General features: G+C 56.4%; 1 protein-coding gene across 1 annotated transcript in view; it reads left to right on the forward strand.

The window, feature by feature from the left end:
* The first annotated feature begins 7,832 nt into the window (after nt 1-7,832).
* LOC140597336 (uncharacterized) overlaps nt 7,833-13,941 on the forward strand; it is a 123,834-nt gene continuing 117,725 nt past the window's right edge. The window contains exons 1-2 of the mRNA XM_072745555.1: nt 7,833-8,169; nt 9,695-10,594. Of these exons, the coding sequence (XP_072601656.1) occupies nt 7,833-8,169; nt 9,695-10,594 (1,237 nt within the window). The remainder of the gene's footprint in view (nt 8,170-9,694; nt 10,595-13,941) is intronic.

Here is a 13,941-nt window from a genome sequence, read left to right on the forward strand (position 1 = left end):
GTAGATACAGTGAAGCACACTCTGCACTGCCCTGAATACAGCACATTCTAGAGAATTCTACACTCAGCCTGGGGCAGGGTGTTAATGAGCATTGACAGAGGAAGGTTCTAGATGGACGAGCAGTGACGTCCCATGATCTTCATGAGCTGCATGGGAATCCAGGGCCCCAGCTGATCCTGTGAGGGAAACTGAGGCACTGAGGGCATGAGGGCTTGGATGACGTCTCAATAGGAGGAGGCCGCAGGAGGCCCAGATGCAGATGCTACCGGGGCCATGCTCGGACCCACTGTGTCCTGCCTCGGTGGCCAACGCTGGTTTCACCAGCCGGGAGCAGGTCACCAGGACACGGTGGAGCTTGACCAGAGCACAGAAAAGACACCTCGTGTGGTAACTTGTAGGGGACAGTGGACGGAGACGAACGACTGGAAACATGATGAGAAGGATGTAGTTCCCCGTGGAAGCGACGGAGTCGACAATGAACAGAATGTGACAAGATGTTCAGGAAGTGGCCTTCGCTCTGGAACGTACCATTGCTCCAACCAATGCCAATTACCACGAACATTTCCCACAAGTGTGTCTGGTATGTAAGTTTGTCATTGTCCGCCACTAGCGACATAATTAGGTAATAAAAAATATTTGGTTGAAAATGAGGACAAGAAGAAAAACAAGATATTTTTGCTTTTGAAGACTTCTGTTTTTCAAAAAGTTATTTTTCTGAAGTTAAATTCAATTTGCCAACATATAGTCATATCACCCAGTGCTCATCCCGTCAAGAGCCCCCCTCAGTGCCCGTCACCCAGTCACCCCCAACTCCCACCCACCTCCCCTTCCACCACCCCTTGTTGGTTTCCCAGAGTCAGGAGTCTCTCATGTTCTGTCTCCCTCTCTGATATTTCCCACTCATTTTTCCTCCTTTCCCCTTTATTCCCTTTCACTATTTTTTATATTCCCCAAATGAATGAGACCATATAATGTTTGTCCTTCTCCGATTGGCTTATTTCACTCAGCATCATACCCTCCAGGTCCATCCACGTTGAAGTAAATGGTGGGTATTTGTCGTTTCTAACGGCTGAGGAATATTCCAGTGTAGACATAGACCACAGCTTCTCTATCCATCATCTGTTGATGGACACCGAGGCTCCTTCCACAGTGTGGCTCTTGTGGACATTGCTGCTAGAAACATCGGGGTGCAGGTGTCCCGGCGTTTCCCTGCATCTGTATCTTTGGGGTAAATCCCCAGCAGTTCAATTGCTGGGTCCTAGGGCAGGTCTATTTTTAACTCTTTGAGGAACCTCCACCCAGTTTCCCAGAGTGGCTTCACCAGTTCACAGTCCCACCAACAGTGCAGGAGGGTTCCCCTTTCCCCACACCCTCTCCAACATTTGTGGTTTCCTGCCTTATTAATTTTCCCCATTCTCACTGGGGTGAGGTGGGATCTCATTGTGGTTCTGATTTCTATTTCCCTGATGGCCAGTGATGAGGAGCATTTCCTCATGTGCGTGTTGGCCATGTCCATGTCTTCCTCTGTGAGATTTCTCTTCATGTCTTTGGCCCATTTCATGATTGGATTGTTTGTTTCTTTGGTGTTGAGTTTAATAAGTTCTTCATAGATCTTGGAAACTAGCCCTTTATCTGATACGTCATTTGCAAATATCTTCTCCCATCTGTAGGTTGTCTTTGAGTTTTGTTGACTGTATCCTTTGCTGTGCAAAAGCTTCTCATCTTTTTTTTAATAATAAATTTATTTTTTTATTGGTGTTCAATTTGCCAACATACAGAATAACACCCAGTGCTTATCCCGTCGAGGGCCCCCCTCAGTGCCCGTCACCCAGTCACCCTCACCCGCCGCCCTCCTCCCCTTCCACCCTCCGTAGTTCGTTTCCCAGAGTTAGGAGTCTTTATGTCCTGTCTCCCTTTCTGGTATTTCCCACTCATTTCTTCTCAATTGGAGAAGCTTCTCATCTTGATGAAGTCCCAATAGTTCATTTTTGCTTTTGTTTCTCTTGCCTTCATGGATGGATCTTGTAAGGAGTTGCTGTGGCCAAGTTCAAAAAGGGTGTTGCCTGTGTTCTCCTCGAGGATTTTGATGGAATCTTGTCTCACATTTAGATCTTTCATCCATTTTGAGTTTATCTTTGTGTCTGGTGCAAGAGAGTGGTCCAGTTTCATTCTTCTGCATGTGGATGTCCAATTTTCCCAGCACCATTTATTGAAGAGAGTGTCCTTCTTCCAGTGGATCGTCTTTCCTCCTTTATTGAATATTAGTTCACCATAAAGTTCAGGGTCCACTTCTGGGTTCTCTATTCTGTTCCATTGATCTATGTGTCTGTTTTTGTGCCAGGACCACACTGTCTTGAGATCACAGCTTTGTAGTACAGCCTGAAATCTGGCATTGTGATGCCCCCAGCTATGGTTTTCTTTTTTAATATTCCCCTGGCTATTCGGGGTCTTCTCTGATTCCACACAAATCTTAAGATGATTTGTTCCAACTCTCTGAAGAAAGTCCATGGTATTTTGATAGGGATTGCATTAAACGTGTACCTTGCTCTGGGCAGCATTGACATTTTCACAATATTAATTCTTCCAATGCATGAGCATGGAATATTTTTCCATCTCTTTGTGTCTTCCTCCATTTCTTTCAGAAGTGTTCTGTAGTTTTTAGGGTATAGATCCTTTACCTCTTTGGTTAGGTTTATTCCTAGGTATCTTATGCTTTTGGGTGCAATTGTCAATGGGATTGACTCCTTAATTTCCCTTTCTTCAGTCTCTTTCTTCAGTCTCAGAAATGCCACTGACTTCTGGGCATTGATTTTGTATCCTGCCTCACTGCTGAATTGCTGTATGAGTTCTAGCAATCTTGGGGTGGAGGCTTTTGGGTTTTCTGTGTACAGTATCATGTCATCAGCGAAGAGGGAGAGTTTGACACCTTCTTTCCAATTTGAATATCTTTTACTTCTTTTTGTTCCCTGATTGCTGAGGCTCGGACTTCCAGGACTATGTTGAATAGCAGTGGTGAGAGTGGACATCCCTGTCTTGTTCCTGATCTTAGGGGAAAGGCTCCCAGTGCTTCCCCATGGAGAATGATATTTGCTGTGGGCTTTTCGTAGATGGCTTTTAGGATGCTGAGGAATGTTCCCTCTATCCCTACACTCTGAAGAGTTTTGATCAGGAATAGATGCCGTATTTTGTCAAATGCTTTCTCCGCATCTATTGAGAGGATCATAGGGTCTTGTTTTCTCTCTTGCTGATCTGATCCATCACGTTGATTGCTTTATGAGTGTTGAACCAGCCGTGCATCCCGGGGATAAATCCCACTTGGTCTTGGTGAGGAATCTTCTTAGTGTGTTGTTGGATCCTGTTGGCTAGTATCTTGGTGAGAATTTTTGCATCCATGTTCATCAGGGATGTTGGTCTATAATCCTCCTGTTTGGTGTGGTCTTTGTCTGGTTTTGGAATTAAGGTGATGCTGGCCTCATAGAACGAGTCTGGAAGTTCTCCATCTCTTTCTATCTTTCTGAACGGCTCTAGTAGAACAGGTATGGTTTCCTCTTTAAACGTTGGCTAGAACTCCCCTGGGAAGCCACCTGGCCCTGGACTTGTGTGTCTCGGGAGGTGTTTGATGACTGCTTCAGTTTCCTCTCTGGCTATTGGCCTGTTCAGGTTTTCTATTTCTTCCTGTTCCAGTTTTGGCAATTTGTGGTTTTCCAGAAATGCATCTATTTCTTCTAGATTGCCTCGTTTGTTGGCATAGAGTTGCTCATAATTCCTTTTTAAAATCGTTTGTATTTCCTTGGTATTGGTTGTGATCTGTCCTCTTTTGTCCATGAAAAAAAAAAGTGTCATATTTCTTTAAGTGCAGCAGCATCATCCTGTCACTTCCAATCCCTCTACTCCTTGAATACAGCTGTCTTTACCCAGTGATTGCCTATAATTTCTCCATTTATGATTCTATTATTTTTCTGGCATTTACCAAACATAATCATGTGAGCTATTGTGCTGTAAATTACAGACATGATTCTCTTTAAGAAAATAGAGTTTCAAATAATACGTTAGTGGAAAATTATATATATAAGCAGGTATTTTTTGGTTAAAAAGGAATCAGATTTAAAGAACCAGATCCCCTGGGGCAAATATTCTCAATCTGGAGTCATAGATGCTATTCTGAGAGATCAGTGCACGTCCAGAAAATCCATTGAAAATGAATAATGTAAGGGATATATTCTTTAAAGTCAGTAGAGTCTTTAAATCTCAGGTATAAAAATATATATATGTAATTTTTCTACAATAAAATTAACTTACAAACTCCCATATATAGTCAAAAACAGAAAACTTAATTCAGTTTTCTTAGCTCTATTAAACTGAGGGTATCTGGGCTTAAAACTCACCCCGTTTAAGATACTGTTGCTCCCTTTCTTCCTCCTTCTCCCTCACTCTGGTCCAGGGGAGACTTATGAAGCCCTGTGACATTGGGGGACCCCCCCGGGATGTTGGTGACCTCTCTCAATTTCCAAAGAGGTGACTTGGCCTCTGTCCTCTGGGTAAGAGTGAAGCACAACTTTGCTCTAGTGAACAGGCACTGACTATTCCGAGGTCGTCGCTTGTCGCGTGCCTCACGTGTGCGATGCCATGGACTTGCGGCCACATCTGTGCACCCCAGTCAACAGGACACACGGTTCCTGGGTATTTGGGGTAGTTGCCATTCCAGGTGGCCTCTCCACGTCCCATTGGCTGGATCCCTTTTGTAACGAACTTCCAGGCCTCCTACAGCTCACACAGTCCCATCCTTACTAGGCGGCACCATGAAAGCACCCCGGAGGCTGGACAGGCCACAGTCCTCAGCTGCTCAGCTCCAGGGAACGCATCGTAACCTCCGTATTTCCACTTTACACCCTTGTGTTCTGGGCTCTTCTATTATGACAGATTCTCCCAACACTCCAGTGGCAGAGCTGGATACAAATTTCTTTACTCTTGAGCCCTGTTAACATAAAGGGGAAATCTCTGCCTCACCTCCACCTGCGAGACCGTTCTGGGGGTGGAGGTGGCGCCTACCTGGTCCGGGCTACCTGCGTCCTCTCAAATCTGTATGCGGAGGCCCTGAGCCCAGGGTCCCGGAATGGGGCTGTATCTGGAGAGAGGGCCTCTAAGGCGGTGCTCGGGTTAGGTAAGGGTGGTACCCGACCCAGTGTGAGGGCTGTGCACAGGGAAAAGGCCACGTAGGGACACAGAGAAAGACGGTCACCTTCAGGCTAAGGGGAGGCCTCCGGAGAGAGCCACCCCGACAGCAGCGTGATCTTGAGCTTCCAGCTCAGGCACAGCGAGAAGTAAGGCTCAGTGGTTAACGCCACGTCGCCTGGGGTTCCATGGTGCCAGCCGGCCAGCACCTCAGCCTTCCCCGCCTGGCCTGGCGGCGCTCGCACCTTCTACGAGCTCTGTTTTCTGTTCCTGCTGGTAGCTCATGTGTGTCTCATCCAGCGCAGGCGTGCGTGGGGAGGGGACTTGTTCCCTACGTGCGCGTGGGCTCCAGCACCCCCTACCCTCAACTAAATTCTTGGCTTATATTTACTGGGCATTAAAAAAAAATATATTTATCCATGAGAGAAACAGAGAGACAGAGACACAGGCAGAGGGAGAAGCAGGTTCCCTGCAGGAGCCCGACGCGGGACTCAATCCCGGGTCTCCAGGATCACGCCCTGGGCCAAAGGCAGATGCTCCACCGCGGAGCCCCCTCAGGTGTCCCCTCACTGGGCATTTGAATCTTTTGGTAAAGAATCTAGATTCTTTGTTTCACTTGTTCAGATGGGGAGGACTGATGGACGTAAAAGGAAACGTGGTATCTAGAGTCTGAGTGCTCACGTCCAGCTGACCGCCCGCGACGGCAGGGGACGCCTCCCCCCACAGGGGCCTGGGGCCACCGCCAGTGCTGAACTGCGGACACACTACATTTTCCTGCACGTACCAACCTATGATGTGGTCTAAGTTACCCATCAGGCGCGGGGAGCTCCGGCGCCCGCGAGCGAGCCTCCAGTGGAACCGCTGGACGGACAGTGAGGGAAGTGTGGGCCACTCCGGGTCGAGCCCCGGGCCATGTCCCCAGCCCGGGCGGTGACATGGGGCTGAAGGCCCCGCGCTGCGGTGGAGTGAGTGCGCCGCGGGGCCTGGTGGCCTGGAGCCGGTGATGGGGGCCCTCTGACCACACGTCACAGGGGGCCCCAGTTTCCAGGCAGAGTCACAGAAACGGTGGAAAGTGCAACCGTATCTCAGAGGCGACTAACGTTAGGGTGTCACATACTGTCCACCGCACACGTGTGCATCTGCCTGTACTTTTTTTGTAGGGAGAGTGTGCAGCTCTCTTAAAACTTCAGAGGGGTTCACGACCACAGAAACGTTAGGGTTCACCAGCCGATTATGCTTGAAATATGATTCACTTGCAAATATATGATTTCTAGTCCGTTTACAGATGCAGCTATTATGTAAAAGGGAGCAGGACGCTCATGTTCCGGAAGTGTGACGGCGTCGCACTCATTCCTTCGTTAGACACTGCTCTGATTGAATTTGCCCCGATGAAAGCTGCTACAGTAAACTGCGAGGCCCTCGATTCGTGCGTCACGCTCATGCACTTGCGCCCCGAGGGCACGGCCCGTGTAACCCCTCCCGGGACAGGTCGCAGGAGAGCAGCTCGGGTGGAAGGGCTGTCCCGGTCACTCGTGCCCGAAGCCCGCGGCCTTTGACCTGATGGCCTCGCCCCTTGGGTCGCCTGCCTTGTGGGCCCGAGCGCACGGGGCACCAAGGACCCGGCGCTCAGGTGGTCGGCGGGGGCCTGGCTTCACCCACATTCTGGGAGCTTCCACGGGCTCTCTCCCGTGTCAGCATGTCGCTGCTACCCCTGACAACCGTGGCAGCTGTCGTGTGGCTGAGCGGTGCCCTGGGCCGCAGGCCATGACCGTCGTGGCCCGTCGGCGCCTGGGACCCTGCAACTGGCCCACAGACTGTGAAGCCCGGGAGCTGTGGTGACCGTGCGACCCAGGGCACAGCACACAAGGAGGGTGGGCCTGGTTCCAGGTGACCCGATGCCGGCTGCGTTTCTGCTTGTGGTTCCCTGGGCAGCCAGTACCGTCGCAGTGGCTCCCCCGTGGACTCCAGGGGTCGAATCTCTAGTTCTAGTAACATTTCCCATTAATTTAAATACCCACGAGCATCCACGTAGAAACGACCTCAGGGCAGCCTGGGTGGCCCAGCGGTGCAGCGCCCACCTTCGGCCCAGGGCGTGACCGTGGGGTCCGGGGATCGAGTCCTACATCAGGTCCCTGCAGGGAGCCCGCTTCTCCCTCTGCCTGTGTCTCTGCCTCTCTCTCTCTCTCTCATGAATAAACAAATAAAATCTTAAAAAAAAAAAAAAAACCCGACCTCAACGTAAGATCATCAAAGCTTGATCTTCCAACGTTAAGTTCTCAGAAGTGAAAACCCTGACCCCATCTACAAGTGGCAGCTGGTGTCAACCCCTGCGGTGGGACAAGGCTCCCCTGCGCTACTTGGTGCTCCATTCTGAGAGGTCTGTAGCGCCACACGAGTGTAGGGTCCTCCTTGCACCGAGCCCCCCGGAATCATCAGGAGGAGGAAGGAACCGCCTCGCCACGGAGCGGGTGTGACGCCGGCCCTGCCCACCCTGCCTGATTGTGCTGCTTTAGCAGCAGGGGGACCCCCGGGAGTCGTGCTTGTGACCTCTGGCCGCACAAGGATACCTCAAAAGGAGATGAGGAGGGCTTAGTCCTTCACAGGTAAGCGGAACTAGGTTGGGGCACAAGTGGCTGAACGTTCAAGGTTTGCACAAGCGGATGCTCGTTCAAAAGGAGTCGGTCGAGGCGCAGAAGCACCTGCACCTCTGGGCCTGGAGGACCCGGTGGCGCCGTGCCAGGGCCCTGACTCGCTCCCTGCCTCCCCCTCCCGTCCTGTCCCCCGTGTCCCCAGACCCTCGGCCCCGGCCAGATGCCAGGTGCCAGGTGCCAGGCTCGTCACAGCCTCCAGGCGGCCCCTGCGCCAGGCGCTCATCCGAGGATCTGCCGGGCTCCTGCCCTCGCGGTTCACGCCCAGGAACAAGCGCTGCGGCCGCGTCTGAAAGGGACCGGGTAGTACTTTGCACGCACCACCGCGTGCACGCACACGCATGCACACGTGCTTACACACGCACACCCCCACGCACACATGCCCACACACGTGCACACACACGTACACATGCACACCCCACACGTGCACACGCACGCCCCACACACGCACACGCATGCACACGTGCTTACACACGCACACCCCCCCACACTCACATCCACACATGCCCACACGCTCACACACGTGCACATACACGTGCACACGCACGCCCACACCCCACACGTGCACACACACGCCCCCACACACGCACACGCATGCACACGTGCTTACACACGCACACCCCCACACACGCACACGCATGCACACGTGCCTACACACGCACACCCCCACACACTCACATGCCCACACGCTCACACACGTGCACACACACGTGCACATGCACACCCACACGTTGACACCCCACACGTGCACACGCACGCCCCCCCACACACGCATGCACACGTGCTTACACACGCACACCCCCACACACTCACATGCCCACATGCCCACACGCTCACACACGTGCACACACATGTGCACATGCACACCCACACGTCCACACCCCACACGTGCACACGCACGCCCCCCCCCACACGCATGCACACGTGCTTACACACGCACACCCCCACACACTCACATGCCCACATGCCCACACGCTCACACACGTGCACACACATGTGCACATGCACACCCACACGTCCACACCCCACACGTGCACACGCACGCCCCACACACGCACACGCATGCACACGTGCACACACATGCGGACGCACACACACGCGCACCCCCACACGCACCCACAGGCACCCACACGCACGCGCAGCTCCACCCCAGGTCACAGGACAAGTATGTTAAAGTGTTTGCAGCTCTGGCGGCAGGACGCGGGGTCGCCTGGGCTCAGTGGGGCTGGAACCTTCCCCCCTGCTGCCCTGAGACTCCCTCAGTCTTCCTGGACGCGGGGGGTGGGGGGGGTGGGGGGGGGCGCGCCCGCTGCTCCGCGGGGGTCCCGGAGTCCCGTCGTCTCCCCAGGGCCTGGCGGGACGCGCCCCCGTTTCAAGCCCCCCCGGGACAAGGTGTTTTCCCAGGCAGGACAGGCTGCTCGCAGATGCACGGTCCACACCCCGCGGGGCCTGCCCGGGCGCTGGGAGATAGGGACTGGGGGGGGCAGGGGGGGCTGGGGGCTGCGGGGGGCCAGGGGCAGGGGGAGGGGGAGACGGGGCAGGAGGGCTGTGGGGGGGCAGGGGGGAGGGGGCTAGGGGAGGGGGAGACGGGGCAGGGAGGTTAGGGGGCAGGGTGCTGCGGGGCGGGGGTTTAGGGGGCAGGGGGAGGGGGAGAAGGGGCAGGGAGGTTAGGGGGCAGGGTGCTGCGGGGGGGGGGTTAGGGGGCAGGGGGGCGACGGGGGCAGGGGGGAAGAGGCAGGGGGACTGCCGGGGGGGGGGGGGGGGGTGGCAGGGGGCAGGGGAGGGGCAGACGGGCAGGGGGCCTGGCCGGGGAGGGCGGGGCGGCCGAGCGCACTTCCTGGCCTCGTGTTCAGTCTATACACGTTCCTGGAAAGGGCAGCGCGGGAGGCGGTGCAAGCGCTGCAGGGGGGGGGGGGTGACCCGAGCACGACCCGGGGGTGCGCTCGCGGGCGGGGCGCGTGACCTCGCGGCACTCGGCTGTCCGGGCCGACGTGTCCCACCTGGGCCTTCCCGCCCGGCAGGCGTGGCCCGGGCGTCCGCTCCCTCCGCAGGCTGCGCTGGCGCGGGTTCAAGGCGCCCTTGGGCAGGGCCCGGCAGGGGCGCCCCGGGGACCCGCCAGCCTCGCGTCACCTCCGAGCGGGCGGCTGGAGGCCCCGGGGACGCCGCCAGGTGGCACCTGCGAGGCGCGGCCGGAGGGCAGCGGCCCCGCATCCCCACATCTCCGAGTCCCACACTCCGCATCCCCACGTCCTGCATCCCCGCATCCCCGCGCCCCACACTTCGCGTCCCCGCGCCCTGCGTCCCCGAGCCTTGCGCCACGCATCCCCGCGCCCCGCATCCCTGTATCCCCTCATCCCCCCTCCCCGCATCCCCCCGCATCCCCCCTCCCGCATCCTCACCGCATCCCCCCTCCCGCATCCTCACCGCATCCCCCTCCCCGTATCACCCCTCCCCGCATCCCCCCTCCCCGTATCCCCCTCCCCGCATCCCCCTCCCCGCATCCCCCCTCCCCGCATCCCTGTATCCCCTCATCCCCCCTCCCCGCATCCCCCTCCCCGCATCCCCCTCCCCGCATCCCCCTCCCCGCATCCCCCTCCCCGCATCCCCCCGCATCCCCCTCCCCGCATCCCGCCGCCAGGGGCTGCCGTGCACCGCGGCCCGCCGGCTGGGAGCGGGGACCTGGGTCTCGGAGCCCCGGTCCCTGACACTTGGACGCGCGGAGCGCAGGTCCCGCGGCGCAGTCGGGCGGCCGAGGGCGTGTCCCCGCTGCCGAGGTGCGGCCCGGGCGGGGGCGGGGGGGGGCGGGGGCGCGGGGTCCCGAGCCGGCGGGCGGCTGTGCGGGGGAGCTGCGCCACTGGGGACGGGGCCGCCGCCTTCGGGCCGCTGGTGACATTGGGAGGAGGGCGCCGGGGGGAGGGGAGGGGGGAGGAGGGAGGGGGGGGAGGGAGGAGGAGGGAGGGGGCGACGCCGCGGGGGCGTGGGAGCAGCCGGAGACAACTTCTCCCGGGCGCGCGCGGGGGGCGGGGGGACGCGGGGGGACGCGGGAGCGGCGGGAGCGGCGGGAGCCTCGGGAGCCTCGGGAGCCTCGGCCCGCCCCCCCCGCCCCCGCCTGGGCCCCCGCGCGGCTGCCGGGCTCGGCCCTATAAATAGCAGGTCGCAGCCGCTCCGCGCGCCGGGGACGCAGCAAAGTGGGGCCGAAGTGCCCGCCCGGCCGCCGCCCCCGACAGGTAAGCCCCGCGCGGCCGAGGCCGGGAGGGGAGGGGCGGGGAGGGGAGGGCGAGGACGGGAGGGGAGGGGAGGGGAGGGGAGGGGGGCGGGGGCGTCCGTGCGCACCAAGTTCCGCGGCCCCCCCCCGCCCCGAGCGCGGCCTCCGGGAGCCTGCAGGGCTCCCCCCGCCTCTCCCCTCCCCGAGAGGCCCGGGCCCGCCGCCCCCGGGAGGCCCGAGGCGAGGGAGGCGGAGGTGCGGGCGCAGGTGCACGGCCCCCCCCGCCCGCCTGACCCCGCCGCCCCGCGGCAGCCCCGGCCCGGGACGTGGGGGACCCGGCGCGCAGCAGCCCCGCTGGCAGGACCGGCCGGGACCGGGGCTGCCCCCACCCCCACCCCCACCCCCACCCCGGGACTTGCGGGGCCGAGGAGCCCGGGTGCCCGGCCGCACCGCGCGCTCCTGTCCCCCCTCCTCTCCTCTCCCCTCCCCTCCCCATCCTCCTCCCCCTCCATCCCCACCCCCTCCCCATCCCCTCCCTCCCTCCCCTCTCCCTCCCTTCCCCATCCCCATCCCTCCCTCCCCTCCCCCTCTCTTCCCCATCCCTATCCCCCCCATCCCTATCCCTCCCTTTCCCCTCCCTCTCCTCTCCCTCCCCATCCCCCCTCCCCCTCCCCCGGGAGGGGGTCTCTGCCCCCGGTCGCGGTCCCGGTCCGTGCGGGGACAGGAGGATGTGCCCATGGACCAGGTGGCTGCTGCCGCGGCACAGAACTTGCGGGAGAACCCACCGGGGCTGCTCTTCTGTTCCTCCCGCTTCGTGAGCGCGGCCCCGCGGCCCCCGGCCCCTCCCCTTCCCCGCGGCCAGGTGCCCCCGGGTCCCGCGGCCCGAGGCCCTCGCAGCTCCAGGTGCCGCGCCCGCGCCTCGGCTCCGGCTCCGGCTCGGTCTCACCGCCAGAACTTGCTCCCGAGCTGTGGCCTCTAAAGTCGGTGGCAGCCCCGGAGCCAGAGGATGGACGCATCCTCCCCCTCATGGGGCACAGCTACCTGCCCCAGACCTCACCTGCCACACGGGGTTCCGCGTGGGGCCTGGACCACAAGTGGCAGCGACCTGACTGATGCTGAAGCCAGTCAGGTGCAGGGCACCCAGGCGGGGCACCCAGGCGGGGCACCCAGGCAGGGCTGCACACGAAGGTGAGGGCCAGGGCATCACCCCTTGGCCGGGATTTTGTCCTGGGCTCCTTGGCCACATGCTCGCTGAGACATCCACAGTCAGAGTAAATGACCAATGGCCTCGTGACAACGGCGTGGCCTTCCAGAATTAAACCCCTTCACATGATGCTAATGTAAAATGCTGCTGCGGTGGGAGGCTTCTCGGGCACATTTCTCTAAAATGTTGATTTAGAGGATCGTCCTTGAAAGGTCATGACATTTGCATGTGAAGCGAGTCTAAGTGCTCAGCGCGGTTAAGAAGCGCCTGTGCTGCTTGGAGCATGGCTCTTGTTTCGGGGACAGTATTCTCTTTAGGGGACAGTATTCTCTCTCTTTGATTCGGCAGGTCGCTGTGTCTGTGATGAACTAAGGGGCGGCTGGAATGCACGTATTGACACCCGTGTCTGGCCTTTGAGCCTCCGATAAGGCATGAGGAAAGCCAGACAGACCGAATTTAGCCTCGTCCCCCTAGTTTTCTAAAGAAGCACATGGTCAAAGTTACAGGCAGGAAAGACTTTTAAAATGTTGAATCTGAGCCTTACTTGGGGAGTGCCAACTGACTGACTGACTTCGTTTATCATAGGATTTTTGTGCAAAGCCTCAGACTCATCGTTAGGTTTGATTGTCAAACAACGCTGTTGTATTTTAGTTGCATGAAATGGAAGCTCCTTAAGTTTGGGGAAAAACCCAGATATTAGTTTTAGATTGTGCAATTTGAGAGTAATACGTTTCTTCTTGGACACTTGGGAGTTTCTTCTAGTACAAGTAATATAAGTCCCCACATGGGTAGCAGAGTTGACTTTTACTACTTTGAGGCAAAACCCAAGAGAGCGATTCTCCTAAAGACACAGGAAAAAAAAAACTGCAAACTAATCTCCTATCTCTTAGCAACCAAGTGGATGTCAGTTTCCAGGTAAGTATCTGACATCCGAGAATACAAAGTTAAAAAAAAATTATGAAATCATAATTAGTGAGCAAAATGCTTACTGAGTATCTATTACATTCTCTGATTTCACGGTGTGCAATACCAGCCAGTACTAATATTAGACATACAAGTATCATAATTTTTGTAATCTTTGTGGAATAAGTTCCTGTCTTTCATAACCATGGGGATTCTAATAGAAATGTGCTGTTTTAAGTAATCTCAAGTTAAATGTTAATGTTTAGTTCAAAGCTGTGACTGTCTCTTCTGTATTCTGTGCTCTTCGGTGTGTCTTATCTTTCTAAAGCCCAAGGGAATTTGCTTCATAGGCCATTTTGTTGCCTTTTTTTTTTTTTTTTTTTTTTTATGTTGAGTTAGAAATTCTTGGTTACAGATCTCCTTAGGACACACTCCTAAATATATGTACTTCCATATCCAGGCTTAGGAAATGAGGTTATTAGGTGAATAATTTCAGCTTAAACATTTATTTTTCAGTAAATCCAAATGATGATGCTACGATTGCATTTTTTTTTTTGGTGTGTGTGTGCAAATGCACGCAGCCTTTGTTTTCCGGAACTTTAAATGCAGTATGTATCCAGAAAACACAGTAAGGTATGTGAGAACCTTCTACGGAATCTTCAGTCTCCGGCACGATTGTCATTTGAATCAAGACTTGTTAGTTCATTCACTTTATATATTTTTGCTACCTTGTAGATTAATAGGAGCATTTTAAAAAATGCTTATGGAGTTTTATAGTTAATAGAATAAATATAACTAGGATATATGTG

This window comes from Vulpes vulpes, unplaced genomic scaffold, assembly GCF_048418805.1.
Source record: "Vulpes vulpes isolate BD-2025 unplaced genomic scaffold, VulVul3 u000000670, whole genome shotgun sequence".
NCBI lineage: Eukaryota > Metazoa > Chordata > Mammalia > Carnivora > Canidae > Vulpes > Vulpes vulpes.